The sequence below is a fragment of the Eubalaena glacialis genome, chromosome 14 (assembly GCF_028564815.1).
Source record: "Eubalaena glacialis isolate mEubGla1 chromosome 14, mEubGla1.1.hap2.+ XY, whole genome shotgun sequence".
NCBI classification, from domain to species: domain Eukaryota; kingdom Metazoa; phylum Chordata; class Mammalia; order Artiodactyla; family Balaenidae; genus Eubalaena; species Eubalaena glacialis.
Window position 1 is genome coordinate 11,367,925 of NC_083729.1, and position 20,681 is coordinate 11,388,605.

General features: G+C 40.9%; 1 protein-coding gene across 4 annotated transcripts in view; it reads right to left on the reverse strand.

Moving 5' to 3' along the window:
* NBAS (NBAS subunit of NRZ tethering complex) overlaps window positions 1–20,681 on the reverse strand; it is a 344,585-nt gene that overhangs the window by 109,084 nt on the left and 214,820 nt on the right. For all 4 annotated transcript variants that reach the window (XM_061168818.1, XM_061168819.1, XM_061168817.1 and 1 more), the window contains 3 exons: window positions 15,659–15,735; window positions 15,132–15,269; window positions 2,676–2,905 (listed from right to left, as the gene is read on the reverse strand). In XM_061168818.1, the coding sequence (XP_061024801.1) occupies window positions 2,676–2,905; window positions 15,132–15,269; window positions 15,659–15,735 (445 nt within the window). The remainder of the gene's footprint in view (window positions 1–2,675; window positions 2,906–15,131; window positions 15,270–15,658; window positions 15,736–20,681) is intronic.

Consider the following 20,681-nt stretch of genomic DNA (forward strand, 5'->3'; position numbering starts at 1 on the left):
TCTGAGCCCTGGTCCAGGAAGATCCCACATGCCGTGGAGCAACTAAGCCCATGTGCCACAACTACTAAGCCTGTGCTCTAGAGCCTGCGAGCCACAACTACTGAAGCCCGCATGCCTAGAGCCTGTGCTCTGCAACAAGAGAAGCCACCGCAATGAGAAGCCCTCGCACTGCAACGAAGAGTAGCCCCCGCTCGCCACAACTAGAGAAAGCCCACACGCAGCAACGAAGACCCACCGCAGCCAAAAATAAATAAATTAATTTTTAAAAAATTTTTTCTTAAAGTACTTATTGAATACCAATATCCACATGACAGATGAGAATTCCTGGAGAACAGGGACCATTAGCAGCTCACTCTTCCTATTGTGGGAGTCTGGCACAGTGCCTGACACCAGGTACATGCTCATTAAGTATTCACATCTTTATTATCTGATAAAAGTGGGAACTAACCAAACTATACTCTGTTCTCCTCAAAGTCACCCTAACCACTGAGAATGTAATAACTAAGATACACAGACAACCAAGGACAACTATAATGCACTCACAGAAAACAACTGCCAATAAAGTGGACATACAATTAGGAAGAAAATAAAGAATAGTCACATTTGAAGGTGGAGCTGCAAAACAGAAGGGAGCAGGCCCTTCGAGGATTCTTGTATGTGAGATGCTAAAATGCCATCTCCAAGTCAGAACTGCTAACTCAGAAAACCCATAGACACTTTGAGACATTTTAAACAAGCCATCTAAAGAGTGCTGTATATTTTTCTAACCAACAGATTGTGGAGAAGATTCTATTATATATTTATCAAAAGCGTATATTTGTCCTCTAGGACATACTTCAAATAGCATATGCCAGCTGGATACTTAAAAAGAAAAGACAAAAAGACCAAGCAAAATGTAACTGATGATGTAAGGCATGCCTTAACAACTTTTATTCTGCATAGTAACCTCTCTTCTAAGAAACCATGAGCATGGCACCAAGGATTACCAAATGCCCAAAGAAAAAGCCCACTGGACGTGGAAGTAGGAAGCCCAGGCTCAACTCCTGGCTGTGTGACCTTGAACAATGCTTTAAAGCTCTGTGGTTCTCAGATTCCTCTTCCAAAAGTAAGGAGGTTGGATTAAATTATCTCTTTGGTCACTTTCAAATGGGACATTAAATGACCCTATGGAATTATGAACCTCCAGGAGAACAGAGGGGAAGAGAAAAAAAAAATTCTATATTTCTCTTCTTAACTTAATTCTGCTATAGGTTGTTCCTACTCTCTCGCTTTGATCTCTCTGTTCCCCGCCTCACTCTAGAGAATCTGGGGTGTCTTCTAGTAGGAAAGAAGCCCAGGCTAATATAAAACTATTACAGAGTACCAAGGTTACTTTGCCACTTTCTTTAAGATTTAAGAATAATGATGAAAAATAGCATATACCACTACCATAACCAAGCCTATCTTTGTTATTTTACGGTAACTTATCAGGAGAGAGAAATAATCGTCAAACGTAAGCACAATGTAACCTCATTTCAAGGGCTGGAAGCCTAGACTGAACTGCATACCAATGCTTCCTTGAGAATTCAATCACGCAGTGCGGCGAGGGCACATGGTGTTGAAGATGTGATGCCTCTGGCATGTGGCAGATCAAAGTCACAGTTGTGTGACTGTGTGTTAAAGTCACAGTTGTGATCTTTACCACCTATGTAAACTTGGGCCACTTACTTTATATCAATAAGCCTCACGTTCTTTAGCTATAAGATGGGGATAACAACATTTTATGTCATAGGGTTAACTTTAAGGATTAAAAGATGTTTATAAAATAAAGTTTACAGAGCACCTAACACAGTTCCTGGCCCATGATAAGCACCCCACAAACTGGGGTGTTAAAAACAAAACATACCTCTAACTTAATAACCATTGTGGGTGAACACACTTTAAAAAAAATTTTTTTTTCACTTTCCCACCATTTGACATGTAATTCTCATTTTATCTGAACTCATCTGATCTAAAACAAAAAAAAAGATGAGTATTAAAACCAAGGGGAATTCCATACCTAGAAAGGGACCTTCCCAACCGTACTGCCATCTCACACAAGGGCTTGCTTTTCTCTCGAGAGCGGTAAGGGACAAAGGAAAAAATGGCAGCTGCTACAGGCCTCGAACAAGAGAAAGTGCTCAGTGGTTAGCTCTTCTTTCTCTAGAAACCCAGGACAGATAAAGGTGTCCTGGGCCCATACACTCAGTCCTCCTCTTGTATCAAGTCAACGGTACCTAACTTTTAACATACTGAGGAAATTAAACGGCCATGTAGTAGCAAAGTGAGATTCTAGCCAGGAATAAAAGGGAATCTTGTTTTTAAATTTCTAGAGTAAGCTTGACACTTTTCACCCCTGATCACACTCTATCACCTCTAACATGGTACTGGTATTGGATTATCAAAATCATGGGAAGCTTTTTTAATAATTCCCATCCTTAACTACTTAAATCTGCAGGCTCAAAATACTGTCTGCATGACTAATCCATTTGGGAAGACACACACGTCCCTCACAGGACAGGAAGAAGAGGGGAAAGCCCTGTTTATAGCAACCATGAATGTGAGTCTTCAGAGGACGGGGATTAATAGTCCTGATAACTCAACTTGTTCTTGTACGTTTTAAATCCATCCCTTTATGAGACGAAGGTACTCCTTACTCTGCCAGACCGAGGATGGTTTCCCGTTTGTACTGGTCGTCTGCAGTAAACCGCTGCACATCCACACCCTTCCGCAGGCCCTGGAGGATCTGAGCCTGAGTGAAGTCCAGGAGGCGTTCGTTGTAGTACTGTAACTGCTTGGTCAGTGCAGCGAGCTCCTCGGGCCAGGTTTCCTGCCCATATCGAGTCACATGCCTGGTGACCATCTTGATTAGCTCTTTGGGATCGGCCTATGAGTAACAAAAAGACTAATTTAAAAAAAAAAAAAAAAGAGTAACAGTGGGAAGAAGATCATGTCTGCCGGGCACCTGTTTGACCCTTCACACTGCTGCCATTTAATCAAGGCTGACAACCACCCTAAGGAGTCAATTGCAGAGGCGGTACATTTTGCAGACCACAAAGACGAAACACAGAACTGACTCTAGGAGCGGGTTTCTGGACTCCCGCTCTGCTCTTCCACCTTAAAAATCTCCACCCACTTAAAGAATAATGTATGCTTGCTTTTCCAACTACCATCATCCTATACCAGATCTCTTCCCCAATTATCTGATCATTTATAATAATTCACCCTGGAAGTAATTTTTATCATCATTGCCCCTACATAAATTTTCTTTGGACCATCTAAGTGTTCTCAATAACAAAGAGCTGCAGTTCAATGATTCCACGAGAAATGCCTAAATAGCTAAGTAGAAGAATGTTTTCTCCAGGGATAAGTGAGGGGAAAAAACCCCATCCCTGTTCCTGAAATCATAAATTTTTCTAGTTTCATAAGAAAGTATGCAACCAATTTTCACTCTGCTCAATTTGGGGCTCAATGGGATACTGTTCCTTAATTCTAGCAGCTTCTTTAACAACAATACAATTATTCCAACAGAACAAAACCCAGAACTGAACAGCTGACAGGAAAGGAAAATAAGTGGTTAACCAACCACATTTATTTATATTAAAGTTGGTCCGGGTGTCAACAAAGCAACAGCAATGCAGCCATGATTCTGGAGTTACCTAATATGTGAACAACATGAACTCAATCCCTCCTAATTTCTGGGAAAATATGGAGCATATTTAATACCAGCAAATTAGGAAGAAAACTCCAGAATCTACCTCTGGTTCTCAGAAACACATCTAATTACCGTAAGCCATCAGGATTTCTAACGTGTAAGCCATTATTCTGAGCTACACATGAGATTTGTCAATGTCGAGTCCATATTACCTAACCTAGCCTGACATTCTCTCTTGATCCTATTAAGGAACAATCTGGGAGTACCGATAAAAACCAATTAAAGAAATCTTCTTGGATTCCAGCAGGTGGATTTAAGAAAAAGTCAACCTTACTCAATTTTTCCCCTACCCCTAGGCAGACACTGAGTCTTGCTCTCAAAGACCACAGATATGTGTCTCAAGTCAAAAGACGTGGGTTTGAAAACTAATGCTCCGAAGTAAGCAGCTATAAGACCATCTGTCATTCATTCAACAAGTATTTTTTGTGCACCTACTATGTACCAGGTGATGTACTAAGATGTGACCCTTTCCTCCAAGAATTCAGTCTATGAGGAGAGACAATCAAGCAAACAATTATAAAATGGTGTGATACAAGTAAGCACAGGGTGCTATGGGAATGCAGAGGAGTGGGACTTGGGCACGTATCAAGGAGGTCTTCTTGGAAGAGTTAATTTCTAGGCTAACTGCTCAGATATCAGAAGTAAAAAGGCCAGCAAAAAAATAGGGAGACAAATTCTGGTAAAGGGGAGAGTATGTGCTAAGCCTGGATGGCTAAGACCTGATGGGAAGATGGAGTGAATAAAGCTGATCTAACTGCAATTAGAAGTGATTTCGGAATAAGCTGCATACAGCTGGTACTTCTGGCAATGGATAAAGGCGATGGAGACCCCATGCCTCAGCCCTCAGTGCCTCTATGGCTGTCATTTAACCCAACCCCCTCCTACTTACGGACTGAAGCCCTGAGGCACCACCCTGAACTGCCCACCGGGGCAAAGCCCCCTCTGAAGCTGTCTGGTAGAGGGATGCTGCTGGGGACCAGCCAGCCCGTCTACACCGGCTCTGCACCCTGGTGCGCTCTGCTGTTGCCTGCTCTTCTCACACCTCATCCAGTTCGCACTTTCCTGCCTAGGAAGAGAGCGAGCAGGAGCAAATAGCCAATGACCAGGGTTTCAGGGCAGCAGGAGAGCTCTTCTGCAGGTGTTCTTTCAGGGAGCTCTTTGTGCCGGTGTCGCACTCCACCAGCAAACCCACGTTCATCAAAACTGTGAGGAAGGCTTCTTTCCATATACACTCTGGCCCTGTGGTTTCAGGCGAAAGTCCTCAGCCTCCAGTTGCCCAGGGCGCTTTGCAGGAGAGGCTACAATCAGGTCATCCATCTCTGAGTGTGACTCCCACCCCAACTCGTGCAATCGACCACCTCCCCTCGCCCAAGGGTTTCTCACAGCTATTGCTCCACATTCATTTTTTCACTTTTTGCTTTCTGGCATCTCAAGGATTTGGTCCCTGTACTGGGAGAGTGGACTATATATGTGATCTCATTTTATTCTCTTTGTATTCTAATACCATTTATGAAACAAATCCCCAGACCAGGTAGAGAGTTAAGCTCCAAAATGGTAGCACATAGCAATAATGAGCATAATTGCTAATACGAATATTTACATTGGCTTTTCTTTATCTTATAGAGACTTTCAAGTCTCCACATACAACCTTCATTTTCATATGTGGCAAAAAATACCTATTCTCTCCTTTTGCGAATGAAGAAAATGGCATGGCAGAGTGTAATAAGCGTGGACACAGAGAAGTTACTAGCTGGATGACCTTGTGCAAGTTACTTAACAACTACAAATTTGATTGTCTCATCTATAAAATGGCAACATATATAGCTTGCGTGGTTTCACAAAGCCTAAGAGACCATATACACACACACACACACACACACAAAATACACAAACCAAGACCTGGCCTTTAGCAGGTGCTCCAAAAATGAAAGGGATTATGGAATTTACTCAAAGGTATACACCAGTTACACTTTAATTGTACCTCTACTGCATACTTTACATTGCCTTCTCTTATAAATATTAAAACACAGCTTCCAGCAGGCAGAGACCATGGGTACTTAGTGGATTTGTCTTTCCTAGAGCACATTAGAGTTTCTTGAACAAATCAGGTGTGGAGTAAAACAGAGACACACTGAACAGCAGTTGTAGCTTTTAAGTTAGTAATACTAGTTTATATTCCAGATCCTTCAGTTAGCAGAGATGCAATTTGGGGCAAGTTACATCATGTCTCTGTTTCCTCATCTATAAGAGAGCCAACGAGCACACCATCCTCGTGGTTTGTTGCGAGGCACAAATAAAATATTTTAAAATGTCTTTTTCTCTATTATTATATGAAAGCAAATTGGGCCCAGAGCTTACTCCCAAGAAACTAAAACTAGTGATTGTGAAAGATGTACACATAGACAACTCCCAGAAGGCACCTGAATATAAGAACCATTATAGAATCACAAACAAGAATGCTGGAAACTCCTTAGAGGGAGCAATGGACACTCCTGACTCTTCTGGGGCTCAGTTTCTTCAGATGTAGAACAAAGGAGTATCACAAGATGATCACCTTTCTAAGGCTAAAATCTTATGAATGTATAAGAATTCAATCATGAAAATAAAATAAAACCTTGTAAATCCCTCCAGGTGTGGAACTGGGGAAGTTCTACATCTCATCTCATTGATGCCTCCACTAAACATCAGAACAGATTTCTTTGTTAAAAATACAATTTCAGACCAACAAATTATAGCCAGTAGGCCCCTACACAGTTTAAACAACTTTCATCCCTTCTCCTTTGCTAAGTAGAAATTGTCTAGCCCCTCTGAATAATTTTTACTTCACATTCTCTGTGCATCAAATGTGTTCACTTTTCTAAGAAACATTTAAGAACAAATACCTAATATTTCAGTCTTCGGTATGGAACAGACATAGTGCTAAATATACATGAACTGAATCTCATTTAATACTAACAATCTTGGGACACCAGAGTCTACTAGTACCATCCTCTTTAAGATGGGTAAGGAGGTGAGTAGCTTGACTAAGGCCATTCAGGGTAGGTGGCAGGGCAGGGTATGACTCCCAGGCATAATGTCGCCCAAGAACCAGCTGTTTATATTTGTTGTGCAGGGAGGGGTATCTCTTAAAATTATAAGCATCTTGATAAGATCAATGTACACATAGCTTCCACCAAATGTAAATGAGATTTGGCATTTGAGTCCTTTTACAGATGATCAACTTTCAATGATGGACTTAATGCTGTCATTCTATATTACATCAGGACTGACCTATTTTTTTAACACAGACATTCTCCCTCTCATCCCTTTTACACATATACACACATGTGTAAATACAAATGATCACAGAGGACACACGATGGTAGGTGTTCAACTGGAGATCCTGGTTTGAGCTGTGTTTCCAAGCATTCTGTCTTCTCTAAGAATAACGGAGAGAGATTTAGAACAGAAAGACGTTAGAATATCATTTTCTGTTCAACCTCTTGATATAAATATACCTCCTTTTAAATTTCCATCCTAATAAGGTGGTGAAAAGGGGCATTCTATTAATTCCTTGATGATAGGTCTTGAAGGTTATGGATCAAACATTTGTTAAATGTGTAGGAATATTTTCAATACTTTGATTTATTGGGTAAAACATAACACTAATTCTTTCAAAATCTTCCCAAAACAAAGAAAATTAGCTATGAGGAAAAAACACAGGAATTGGCATCAAAGAACCTGGACTGCTGGTTCCTCCTTCCTGAGCTTCAGGTTTTCCATTATTAAAACTGAGGCAATTTCTCTCTGATAGACTCTTCACAGAGACTGAATGAGAGTAGATGGATGGGCATGTTGTGAGTTCCGGCTTTCCATGCAAATTTCTCGTCTTACCATCATCACTACTAGTTTCTACCCCTTCCCTCACGAACTTTCCTGGTCATGATTACTTCCAATGTATGATTTAAATTTTAATAATAATTCTTCCCCTGAGCTGATCACAATTTCTCTAAAAATATTCCAAAAGCATCCTCTACTCAGCCCAACACTTCATTTCATACATTCATTCATTCACGGCACAAGGGTACCGCATTAAAGTTTCTAAAGCACTTTCACTTGATTTTCATTTGACCCTCATACCAACCCAGTGATGGGCACAGCAGACTGCTGTTGCTGTTTTACAGATGCCAACCTGCATGTCAGGCATCCTGAGCCGGGGTCCTGCAGCGAGGACGTGAGCCCAGCCCCCTGGCCTCTGGCCTCGTGGGCACCCCACTCCATCAGGCCCTTCTTCCCTATCCTGCCAGCGGGGCTCCCCCAATGCTCCACATCCAGACTCACACCTGAAGTCACTAATTTCTGTGTGCAGAGTATATTCAAACCTCTCTCCCTCTCTTTCCCACCTAATTTCAATGATATGATCCACGGGTATGAAAGCTCCTGGCCTCTAAGAAACTTTTGAAGGACGTTATGCGTAGCTTCAGAATCTCCCATATTTGGTATCAAAAAGATACTGCAAAAACTGAAAACATAAAAAGGCATCAAAAATTTAAAAAGTGTAGAGAGTTAAATTACTCTAATTTTTCCCCCAAATTTGGCACTGCAGTTCTTCTACGGGGTGAAAAAAAAAGACGATTTCTTTAAAGAATATGGTCAAGTCCCTGTAAAAACAAAATGTACATAAATATTTACGACACCAAAATGCTGGATGACTTCATCTACTACTTACTAGAAGAGGTAATAAATCCATTCAGGCTTAATAGTCTCCATTTCTTGGTAATATTGTTTGGAAAGTTTTGAACAGGTGGTATGTTTCCCCTCTAGGGTTGTTATTTGCTTGAGATAATTTTCTACTTGGTATATTCAATTAGTAGCTTAAGAAAACACATTTTAGAAATAGTTTACCATAAAGTTTTGAATTTCATCCCCTGCTGGGTTTGCTTCTCTAGCATATAAAACTAAAAGACACGTTTCCATTTTTAACTGATCTTATTTTCTGAAACTTTTTAAAAAGAATGAAAGAGAAATCACACTTCAAGATGCATTTACATGGGGATGGATAAATTAGGAGTTTGGGATTAGCAGAAACAAACTACTATATATAAAATAGATAAACAACAAGGTCCTACTGTATAGCACAGGGAACTATATTCAGTATCTTGTAATAACCTATGATGGAAAAGAATATGAACAAGAATATTTATGTATGTGTGTGTATGTATGTATAACTGAATCACGTGTGTACACCAGAAACTAACACAGCATTGTAAATTAACTATACTTCAATTTTTAAAAAAAGATGCATTTACAATAATTACAAAGGTAAGATATAAATGAAAAAAATCAAGGTACAGAAAAATGTGTATAGTTTACTCATATTTGCATAAAAAGTTATTATATAAATATGCATATCCATAAACTATTTCTGGAAGTAGACAAACGGGAAGTACTTTTTGTTTTATCCTATTTTCATCATTTGAGGTTTTTTGGTCATGTGTGCATTAACATAAAAAGTTAATTAGGACAAATACTAGAAGAGAAAATTCTCTGCAAGTGACCATTTGCCAATCATCATTATAGGTCTCTAAAAAGAAACATGAATGCCCAGTGGGCTGCTCCAAAGCTCATCCAGGTTTGCTGCCGGGTATGGCTGACTTGGGATGTGCTTCCTGTCAAGATGCACATGTTTTTTATCAGAAATAAAACCACAAATTATATCAGTACTTTTATTCAAACCTAGTAATCTACCTAAGTCATCATTCTAGCAGCTCAGAACTACAGGGGGTGGAAAGAGAAAATGTGAAAATAGAAACAAGCTGAACTGACAATCAAGTGGAAGCTAAGCTTCACAGAGTGTTATTATGTGTGGACAACAAATTGAAACCACTTTGATTTCAGTTTCCAGGATGATTCATCAGGAGTTTGTCATATCTAATTCCAAACCCAGCAGTGCCGTTTTATACAGGGGGAGATGCTGAAAAGACTCAAATAATGAGTCATTAGGTAGTCAATGGACAACGCAAACATACTTAAAACATCCAGCTAACGTGCCCATCCGTGAGGGGTCAGGACTCGAAACTGTAAAACTGAAGGTTGTCCGAACCACAGCAGCTAGAATGATTCCTCAACTTATTCACATGCCAATAAACAGTCACTGAGTAACTGCAGTGGGTGAAGTCCTGGGGGTTCAGCGAAGATGGGATTCCTGCCCTCGACAAGATCACCACGTGGTGAGAAGACAGACGTGCATCAGCTACCATAGCCTAAAAGAACCACTCCAGTGGGTGTCTGGAGGAGAGCCGTGAGAGACGGAAATTAACTATACTACAACTTTAAAAACAGATGCATTTACAATAATTATAAAGGTAAGATATAAATGAAAAAAAAATTATTTCAGGCCGGTATCTGCTGAGGCAGCAGAGAAGGCTTCACACAGGAGGCTCTTTTGAGCTCAGACTTACCTATTGATAGTGGGAAGAAGAAGGAGGTATTTCAGGCAGGAGAATTACATCTGCACAGGCACAGAGGTGTGGGAATGGATGTTAAATTAAGAGGAATATACATTCTGAACAGCTGGAGCGTAGACTTCAAATGAGCTAGTGTCAGGGTCACGGCCGGCCGGGTGAGGAACAGCCGCCAGTTCTCCGAGGGGCTTCCCTGCCACACACAGGAGTAGCGATTTTAGCCGGTAGCCACGGCAGAGCACGTGAAAACATCCTCCTGGGAATGACCCGTTAGGAACGGTGAGCCAGAGATCACTCAGGTCCGAAACACAGTGACACGCTGCTTCCGAAACAAAGCTAGGGCGGCAGCACATCCAAGTAAAAGGCAGGTAAAGACTGGGATCAGCTCTAAGTGACAGCTGTCACCTTCTCCCAGAGCAGCCCTGAGCAAGCAACCGCATTTCTCTGTGTCTTACTTTCTGCAACATGAGGCTGCTCGGCGGATCAAGCGGCAGAAGGAATGTGAAAGGTACTAAGACAGCCAATGCCTTCCCAGGGTTAGTCTGACCTTCCTACTGTCCCCTGACAACTCCCGTTCACAAGCCCCCACGCAGCCTGCCACTGTCACACCCCTCCTGACACCTTCCCAGCCAGAGAGAAGAGACCCCACCCGGTCACAATGAAGTCTGGTCACAGACTCTATTTCTATGCTTTTCCTCTGCAGTCAGGCAACACTTCCGAGCCTTGAATTTTATAGCGTGACATTTTAATACTTTCTTAAATATTTTGTGAAAAAACACCACAGTACATATGATGGGACAGGGATACCTCAATTCCTCTGTTACAGATTCCACCCCTCCATCTGGAACGTTCTTCCCCTCCATCTTTCTGGTGCTATGCTCGTCCTTTTCGTTACTCAAAAGTCACCTTCTCAATTGAGGTCTTTCCTGAGCCTGTTTAAATTGTATTCTACACACACAGTCCTTAACTTTCTTCTTTGTTTTCAAAGCTCTTATCATAATCTAATAAAGTATACATTTTATTTACTTATTTTGTTTATGGTGCCCCTTCCTCAATGGAATGTAAATCTGAAAAGTGCAACGGTTTTTACATATACTTTGCTCACGACTGTCTCCCCAGGATCTAGAATACTCCCTGGCATAAGTAGTCATCTGACAAACATTTGATAAACACACACATAATTCAATTATTTCATATGTACTGAAGAATTATTAATTTTCAGTAATCCACCCAGGGAACATTTGTTTACTACCCTTGATATTTCAGGTCCTGCTCTAAGCAATGAGGAAAACAGTAAATACAACACAGACACTGGTCTCGAACAGCTCATTTTCTAGTGAGATGAAAGTAGATAAATTCAAAGTAATAGAGTATAAACGTTATGAGGTAAGTAAAGGGCAGTACAAACGTGCATAGAGGAGCATCCAACACAGCTTGGGAGCACGACAGAATGGTGGCAAGTGGTAGGAACCATGCCTTGGTGAGGTAAGACCTGAACCAAGTGCTAAGCAAAGAAATGCTGGGGAAACATCATAGGCAAAAGAGTACAACATACCGAATGCAAAGAACAGAGAACACACAGTCTGGTTGAGAAATTTAAGCAGCTTGGTATGGCTGGAGTGAAGGAACATGAAGTTGCAGAAACAGACAGAGGCCAGACCACCTTGCTAGGGCAACAGGAAATCACTGAAGGATTGCAGACGCAAGGGAGGATGACCAGACCTCCATTTTGGAAAGACTTCTCTGACAGATGCTTGGAAAAAGATGCAAAAGCAACAAAAAGGAAGAGACAATGACGTTTGATTGCATTTTTCACTCTTCATCTCACCTTTCAGACTAACAACCAAATGCTTTCCACAGAGTTGCCAAGAAGTCTCTGGAGAATTAGCTGGCTTGTGACCTAGCCGTGTGCCATCTTAATGCTATCAGAGGGCACATCTGTTTCTGTTTGGAGCAGCTGAGACATTAGAAATCATGTGTTGAGGCATCACCACTGGGCCACATGAACCTCGCTGGCTTCTATTTGCACTAGGCTTTAATGCTGCTTCCCGAAGCAATGGCCCTGACCAGCAGCTGCCTTACACTATTGGGCCCAAAGGGAACGGCTACAGGTGTCAGGAACCACGTCACAGGGTGTGTGAGTATTCCAACAACCAGGAATCCGAGGCCAAGGCCTAGGGTGAGGCAGGAGACCTCCAAGGGACATCTTCAAAGGAAAGAACAGTTTGACAGGAAAACGGTGACAGGAACAAGACCAAGAGCTAAAGGGCAGTGATGGTGGGTTGACATAAGATGAAAGGAAGAAACAGAAATTGGTGTAAAGGGTAGAAAAGGGCAGGAATCAGGTTTCATTATTCTTCACACTATAACACCAGGCTCTATGTCCTTCACAGCAGGCAGTCAATAAATGCTGGATCGATGAAAGGATGTGCAAAATATAAGACCTGAAAATAAAACACTCATACTTTCCGTTGGGAATACAGAAGAAACCAAGATGGACACACCTTTACTTCTAACCCTCATCTGTCAATGTTCTACTTTCTCTCTCTGCACGCTTTAGTCACAGAAATCTTAAGTGGGGTTTATTACAGAGTGACTTCAGTATCTGAAGTAGGAAACAGTGACTGCCAGATAGAAAAGCTGGGATGGAATTTAATGGTTTTCTCCTACCTCACCTCTCTCAAAGACAGTACAGGATTTGGGACTTTTAATTTTCGGTTCAAAGTAATTTACTATCGGGGAAAACAGGAAAAATACAGACTGTACTAGAATTTTCCTTCAAGAGGACTACTTTAAGTTTTTAGGTAATGAAACCGAAGATCAGGCCAAAATGCGGCTCTGCAGCCAGCTCTTTGGCTTCTGTCACAGCCTGAACGTGTGGTCTGTGTGGCGAGAGGTCCCAGTCCTCTCACCTGCAGCTCCTCTAATCCACTTTTACGTAACTGTCTCACATGGATTTACGGTAAGTGGTGAGTTCGCTGAGGTCAGACAGCCATAATCACCTTCTCATCTTAAGACTCGCTCAGAGGCCACGGCACACATAAGGTGCTCGGGGCGGGGTTTAGGGCTAGACCAGCTGACCGAGTGGCCTTTCAATCCTCTGTATTCATGAAAGGTGGAACACAGTGTTGGGCACGCAGTGTGACCTTAATACAGATTACACACATGGAAATAGTACATACTACGTGGGAGTCCTGAGACAATTATCCAGCACTTGTGTATGTACTACTGAAAAGATAAGGACATTTAAAAGCAGACACCAGAAAACGCCATGAATACTCTTTGCCAGCCATCCAATTGAATGGAATAAGAAAAACATTAAGTAAGTACACTGTTCCAGAAATAAACCTGCCACACTTCCACCTATATAATCACTTCTTTCCCTCAATTTATAACACAGTAGGTCAATTCCTTATTTCACATAAAAACATCGCTGTGATATAAAAGCAAAACAAAGGAAAATTACTAGAGTATAGGATAAAATACTGTACAAAGCAGCAGTAGCTATCTAAAACAAAAAAATAAATTCAAAATTTCCAAAATAAAGTAATATATCAACTGGCTAAAAAAAAAAAAAAGAAACAGTCCTTTTCTTGGCCAGTTTCATTCTAATATACCTATTCCTGAGAACAATACCCACTGACAATGATGATGCCCTTGGGAGAGTAACCTGCATGGCAGAGGGTTCCCCCACCCACCTTCCTCTTTTTAAATAAAAACTGATGAATGAGAGCCACAGAGTTTGCCACGAATGGAATGTTTTCACATACTTATAGGTTCTTAGATATGTTTTGGATGGCGGAGGCAGCTAGAACTTTGATACTCATGTGAAATTATTTCTTTATAGTCTACTTTGGGTCGGGGAGGAAGAAACCTGCCTCAGTAAAAACTGAACCTTGGATTTGTACACAGAGTGGATTTGAAAGTCTGATCTATTTGCTTACCTACTCTTAAAGTGGTAATTCTCTTTAAATGTCCAGTATAAAAAGGAAATAATTTCCAAACGCTGATGATTAAAGGTGGTGTATACAAGTAAACCTAGAGGGCTTCCATTTTCCGGTGGCATCTGGAACACTTCCGTGTCCACAAAAGAAGGCACATGTAGGGCTTCCCTGGTGGCGCAGTGGTTGAGAATCTGCCTGCCAATGCAGGGGACACGGGTTCGAGTCCTGGTCTGGGAAGATGCCACATGCCACGGAGCAACTAGGCCTGTGAGCCACAACTACTGAGCCTGTGCGTCTGGAGCCTGTGCTCCGCAACAAGAGAGGCCATGATAGTGAGAGGCCCGCGCACCGCGATGAAGAGTGGCCCCCGCTTGCCGCAACTGGAGAAAGCCCTCGCACAGAAACGAAGACCCAACACAGCCAAAAATAAATAAATAAATAAATTATTATTTTTAAAAAAAGAAGGCACATGTAACTTGAGGCCACGCTTAGGTGCTCTCACTCAGAAATTAACAATAAAGTTAAATAAAAGTGTCAGAAGCTTGGTGGCAAGTAGGCATAGTGTGTCTCAACATTTCATCTGCATAATTACTACTCTCATATCTCTCTGGCTTAAAAATAAATAAAAGTGCAGCACTGTTCAAAGAACTACATTGCCTACTGTCCTAAATTAGACAGAGCCATCTTCCTCTTGAGAAGTGAGTTAAAAAGCCAACTCTCCATTTCTCCTCTCCTTTAGCCTTTCCTAAGAATGCTGTAAAATAAAATAAATGACAGAAGAGTTAGGGGATGAATCAGCATTCACAATAAATATTAGAAACTCTACTTCTCATTAATTCCTGGAAAAGCAACTACGTCTAACACAGAAAAGGCAAAGGCTGTCAGCCACTGGGAATACAAAGCACTCTGAATACAAAGCGCATCAGTCCCTCCAAAGAGGTAAACGTGTTTGAACTACTTTAGAAAAGCTTAACCCTGCTCATTAACAAAGTGGAAACCACGAGGACTCACCCTGTAAAGAGGATGGCACTTGTCCCTGAAACATGGAGCCAACCGGGTGTAGATCTGTAGGCTATAGTAATAGGCTGCCAGCTGGAGAGAGAGAGCAGAGTGGGACTGCTTTTCAAAGCACCTGTTGGCGTCTAACACCTAGAAGGGAGCACAAGAGAAAGAGCTCAGCTGAAAGGAAATTAGCACAACCATCATAAACCATTACATTTCTAGTCCTTACTGTAGAATTTTGGTTCAAAGCTTCTATCATATCAACTCAAGCTCAAGCTCATCTTAATGTGACTACATTAAAATTCAGAAGACATTATAACGGCAGATCCTATGCACATGAAAGTGATTTTAAAATCAACATTTCAGCTAACGTTGCAGAATTTACTTTCTGGGTACTGACCACAGCCCTTCCATCTTGCAAGAACAACAAGGAGGAAGTGAAACATATGATAAACAATTTACTGGTGAAAATCCCCAGTAAAGACTTTTAGTTTATTCATCTTTAAGTCCTTCTTTCTTGGTAAGGGTAAACTTACCTGTGGTAAGGCAAGGAGATAAGCAAGAGCCAAGGTCATATCATTTGGTAAAGCATCGCTTGCCAGTTGCAAGAGAACTGAATGTAGAAAAAATACATATATATTGCATTATTTTATTAGAGGATCCATGTGACATTCATAGTTACTAAGTGTCATGACTTTAGTCCTTTATGATTTCAACAGTAATTCATTTCAGAGAACTCTTTAAGATCCTTTATGAAAGGCTATTCAGCACCATAGAAATAACAGACTATATGAAACTATGTTAAATGATAACCTTGCCTTAACTCAAATTATGCTGTTACTTACACAAGAGAAAACCCTATTAGTGCAGCTACAAAGTCTAAGTGCAAATAGATCAGTGAGGATGGTTTCTGCCAGCTAATCTTTTGGTTTTCAAGACCCAGACCAAGCTGTAAAATTCTGGATATCAATGACAGCTACTGTAGAAAATGACCATCTGAGCATTAACGATGAGAGCAACACAGCTTTTTGTGAGTGCAGATTTAGGATAAATCTTTTGATTACTACAATTATGATACATGGTTTTGTTCTTCCTTTTCACCACACTCCACAAAAAGAGAACCAGTCTCTTGCTTTGATTATAGAACACCTTAAAATATCCCAACCATCTACAATTTTTCCACAAAAATTTTTATATAAGCAACGACCTATCAATGTCATGGCTTTAATGAAGGAGAGAACACTGCTAATAACATCTGTGTTTATATCCATTTTATATTAATAAGGAGGTATTCCATTTAGGGTCGTAAGTGACAAATACCAGGTAGTCACTGTAATCACAATGTAAATCTTTTATTTTTAAAGAACGGACTCTCCTAACCTTCACTAATGAAGGTAAACAGTATTTAAATAATTCAAAGTAAATATTTCACTTTGTCAATACACCATATAATTTTTTCCCAGAAGATTTACCTTCCTAATTGTGTCTTATTTGAAGTAAAATTTAAAGCCACTCGTATAATCTGAGCTTGGCTGACCATCTGAGCAGGGGGGTGGGTGTGCGGTGAGGAGCCAGGTGTAAGCGGCTGAAGCGTCAGAGGCTGACCTAAAACTCAGCACGTCCTGCACATGATTTATGGGGGAAGAAACTGAGCTTTCTCCACTGTGCCTCTGCAAAGAGTTCTCTAGATACTCATTTCCTCTGTGTTCTCCAAATCTCATAAACCAAGTTGGACCACCAGTCAGCCTCAGGCCTCCCAAGGAACTGTACTGTTTTAGAGATGTTTTCTGATCAAAAACTGCTCATTTCAAGGCCCGTTTCCAAATTCAGCCCTTCACTCAGTATCAATGAGAACTTTCTCTGAACCCGATATTGCTCTAAAATAAGAATCAGAGTTCCTGCCCTTTCAGAGTGAACACACTAAGACCAGAAAAAGTCTTCAAATAAATAATTTAAAAATACAATGCAAAGGGCCCAAATCAAATTTTATAGAAACAAGTATGAGAGCAAAGAAGCGTTATAAAATCACCAAATGTATTCTAGAACACTATCAAAACTGAAGGATGAAGGAGTTAAGTTATACATTTTGGACAACAGAAGATGAAGGAAGAAGAAGCATGCATGTAAGCTTAGTCTGCTGAAAATCCTGTACTTCTGAGAAAGATTTACTTAGAGTCTAGAAATTGCACACCATACAAACACACATAGAAACACACACACAACCCCAGGGCTGCCATTTTGGCTTATGTCTGCCTTATGTACTTTACCATTTAATACCTGCCCAGCTGTCCAGGGGACCTTTAATTTGGAGAAAAAAACAAAATCCAATAGTTTCACATACTAATAATTCTTCTCTATTAATTTTCTTTCTTTTTTGCTTTTTTTATAAGGTGACCTACAACTGCAACCTTATTTAGTTTTTTTCACCCCCGTTTTTATTTTCTTCAGACACTTCCCTTCCTTATGCACAAAAGAGGCCAATTTTCAAACAAGTATATCTAAACCCACTCATCAAAAAACAGCCCTGTCTCTTTGGAGCTCAGGAGCCCTTATTTCAAAGTGAGTGCCTGAGGCTCCAGCTAGCAGAGGACCACCCCTCTCCCTCTCAGAGCTGTGGTTAGGGCCAGTCTGAGGCCTGCCTGGGAAAATCAGTCCCATGACTGACTATCTTCCAGTCAGACTATTTTTTTTTTTTTTTTTAAATCCTGTCATCAACTTAATCTTTCACTCCATTTAATGTGCATTTGGCTATTTCCAAAAACCAAAGCACCCTCAAGGGATGAAAAAAATATGCTACCACTGAAGATATTCCTAAGCATATGCTACAAACCCTGAAGGAAATTCCAAAAGAAAAACAACCCAACAAAAAACAAAAACAACAAAAAAGAGCCATGACAGCACGGTTGGAACAAACGCATAGTTCCCAGAAGATACCTCTGAGAGAGAGAATCTCCACCTGAATACGCAAGTTCCAGTAGGTTTATTTTTTAAATAGTTATATTATTTCACAGATACAACTCACAAGATGGTCACTAGCATTTCTTGAACATATATCACTGAATACAAAGCTTTCAGCAGGCAAAAGAGAAAAGAAATAGTTAATTTCCATGAGCTAAAAGTAATGACAAAAATCACCCTCAGAGGAGTCCAAAGAATCATCACTGTTACTTTCACCAAGCAGTGAAAATAATCACTTTAAAATACAAATATTTGCTCCAAGTGAATAATATCCACATAGGTTTTATTTCACATATACAAATGTGTTCATCATTTCAAACTTTTCTGCATTTTATAATGCTTTGACACTGGGGGGGTCATGACGATCCTGGTGAGACTGCCCTCCCAGGGCTAGTCACTTGGCAGGTAGAGCAGACAGCTTCCCGGTGAGCACACCTTTGATCTACAAACCAACCAGTTCAGAGCCACTTCTCTGAACCACCCCCTCTCTCTCTGGCTTTTACACTACAGAGGCAATATTACCTCGCCCTGATCACCTCAGGGCCAGGCGCCGGTCAGCCAGAGACCATCCCATAGCCCAGAGTCCACCAGGTTATTCAACCTCTCCATCGTAAGCTTGCTCAAGCGTGCCTACCACACCTCTCCTGTTCCTTCCCACGAAAACCCATACTCTGGCCTCATGCCTTCTGCCTCCAGGTGACCTGAGTGCCTCCCCATCTGGTCCAGGTGGCTTGCTGTGTCTTCTGTTTCTAGGGATCGGTGAGTATAAACTTCTTCCTTCACGGCAATCATTTTCATGTCTGGGTGTCTGCCCACACCTGAATAAAACCAGACTCTGGGTACATTTCAGAACAACAACTACAACATCTATAAATGTACAATGAATCCCTGGCCTACAAAATCAGGCAGAATGATACAGCAGGAGGGAAACCATCTTCAGAACCAGAAAGTTACGGGATCAAAGCTAAGACCCACCACTGACTTACTGCACAAGGTTTTCCAGTTAATCGTTCTGTACCCAGTATCTTTCATATTTCTAAAAATAGTACACTATTCTCCCAGTGAGACAAACATAAAACCCCAGAGTCATCTTGGACTTTACTCTCTTCTCCGCTCCCAACATTCAGGTAGTCATCAAATCCTGTTGAATTATTTCTAAAGAACTCTTTCACACATACTTTCTATTTTCACTGCCACAAACTCTAGTTTAGCTTGTCAGTGTTCAAAACCTGGACTCTTTCAACAAACCCCCAACTCTACCTGATGCCTTCAGTCTTTCTCCTTCCAATCCATCCTTAAAATAGTAGTTTCATACTAATTTTATAGTAATGTTCATTAAGTACTGTGTAATCATGTCTCTCTCCAGCTGAAAACACATACACACACACACACACTCCTACCTTCAATGGTTTCCCATTCCCTAAAGAAGGAAAGCTAGATTTCTTATTTAGCACTCAAGGCCTTCATAAATATAGGCCAGCCGTAACTTATGGTTTTAACTGGTATTATCTCTACCCTATCCCCCAGCCAAATTAATCTGACATTCAAATGACCTATAATGCAAACTCTCTATAAAGAAAGTGCTCATGCCATTCCTCTATATAACAATAATAATAGTTATTATTATCGTAAAATGAAAATATCTACTTTAAAAAAAAATCTGCTTTGATGAGCCAGATATGAGATAGATGCTTTGTATAAATTAGCTCTAAGTGCCACAAAAAAACTCTTCAAAGAATACAGTATTAACTTGTTTTTACATAGGCTTGGAAAGCTATGTAAATCACCTAAACTCAGAAAGGCAGTTAATCTGTAAAGACAGTGTTATGAACCAAATGTTTGTGATTCCCCCAAATTTATATGTTGAAGCCCCAGCCCTCAAGGTGAGGGTATCTGGAGATGGGGCCTTTGGGTAGTAATTAGGGTTAGATGAGGTCATGAGGAGTGGGATCCTCATGATGGGGTTAGTGCCCTTAAAAGAGGAGACATCAGAGTTTACTCGTAAACACTCTACTCTCTCTCCCCCCTCCCTCCCTCCCCCCCCCCCCTCTGTCCTGATGTAAAGACACAGTGAGAAGACAGCCATGTGCTAGCCAGGAAGAGATCACTACCAGAACCCCAAAATGCTGGCACCCTGATTTCCAGTCTCCAAACCGTGAGACTAAATTTCTGTTGTTTAAGCCACTTGGTCTATGGTATTTTGTTATGGCAGCCCAAGCTGACTAATACAGACAGGAAACAAGAGATACAAAATAAGATATCTCTTCTTGTCAATATGTATCAGGCTGTCGACAATATTATGCTATTGCAAGCAATGAACATATGCCATATTTCTCATGTGTGTGAATTCATAGGATAAATTCCTAGAAGCAGAATTATTAGGTTAAACAATACCCACAGCCATAATTTTCATAGCTGTTGCCGAATTGCCACCTGTTTTTCAAATTCTCACTTTAAGCCAAGTCCTCATTGCAGCAACTCGACCAGGACTGCTATTTAGCTGGCACAACTCACCCACGTGAATGTCCATTTGGCCCATTTCTCAAGAGGCTTCTTGACATCTATTTCAACTACACAAGATGAAGATCCCTTAAGGTTGGG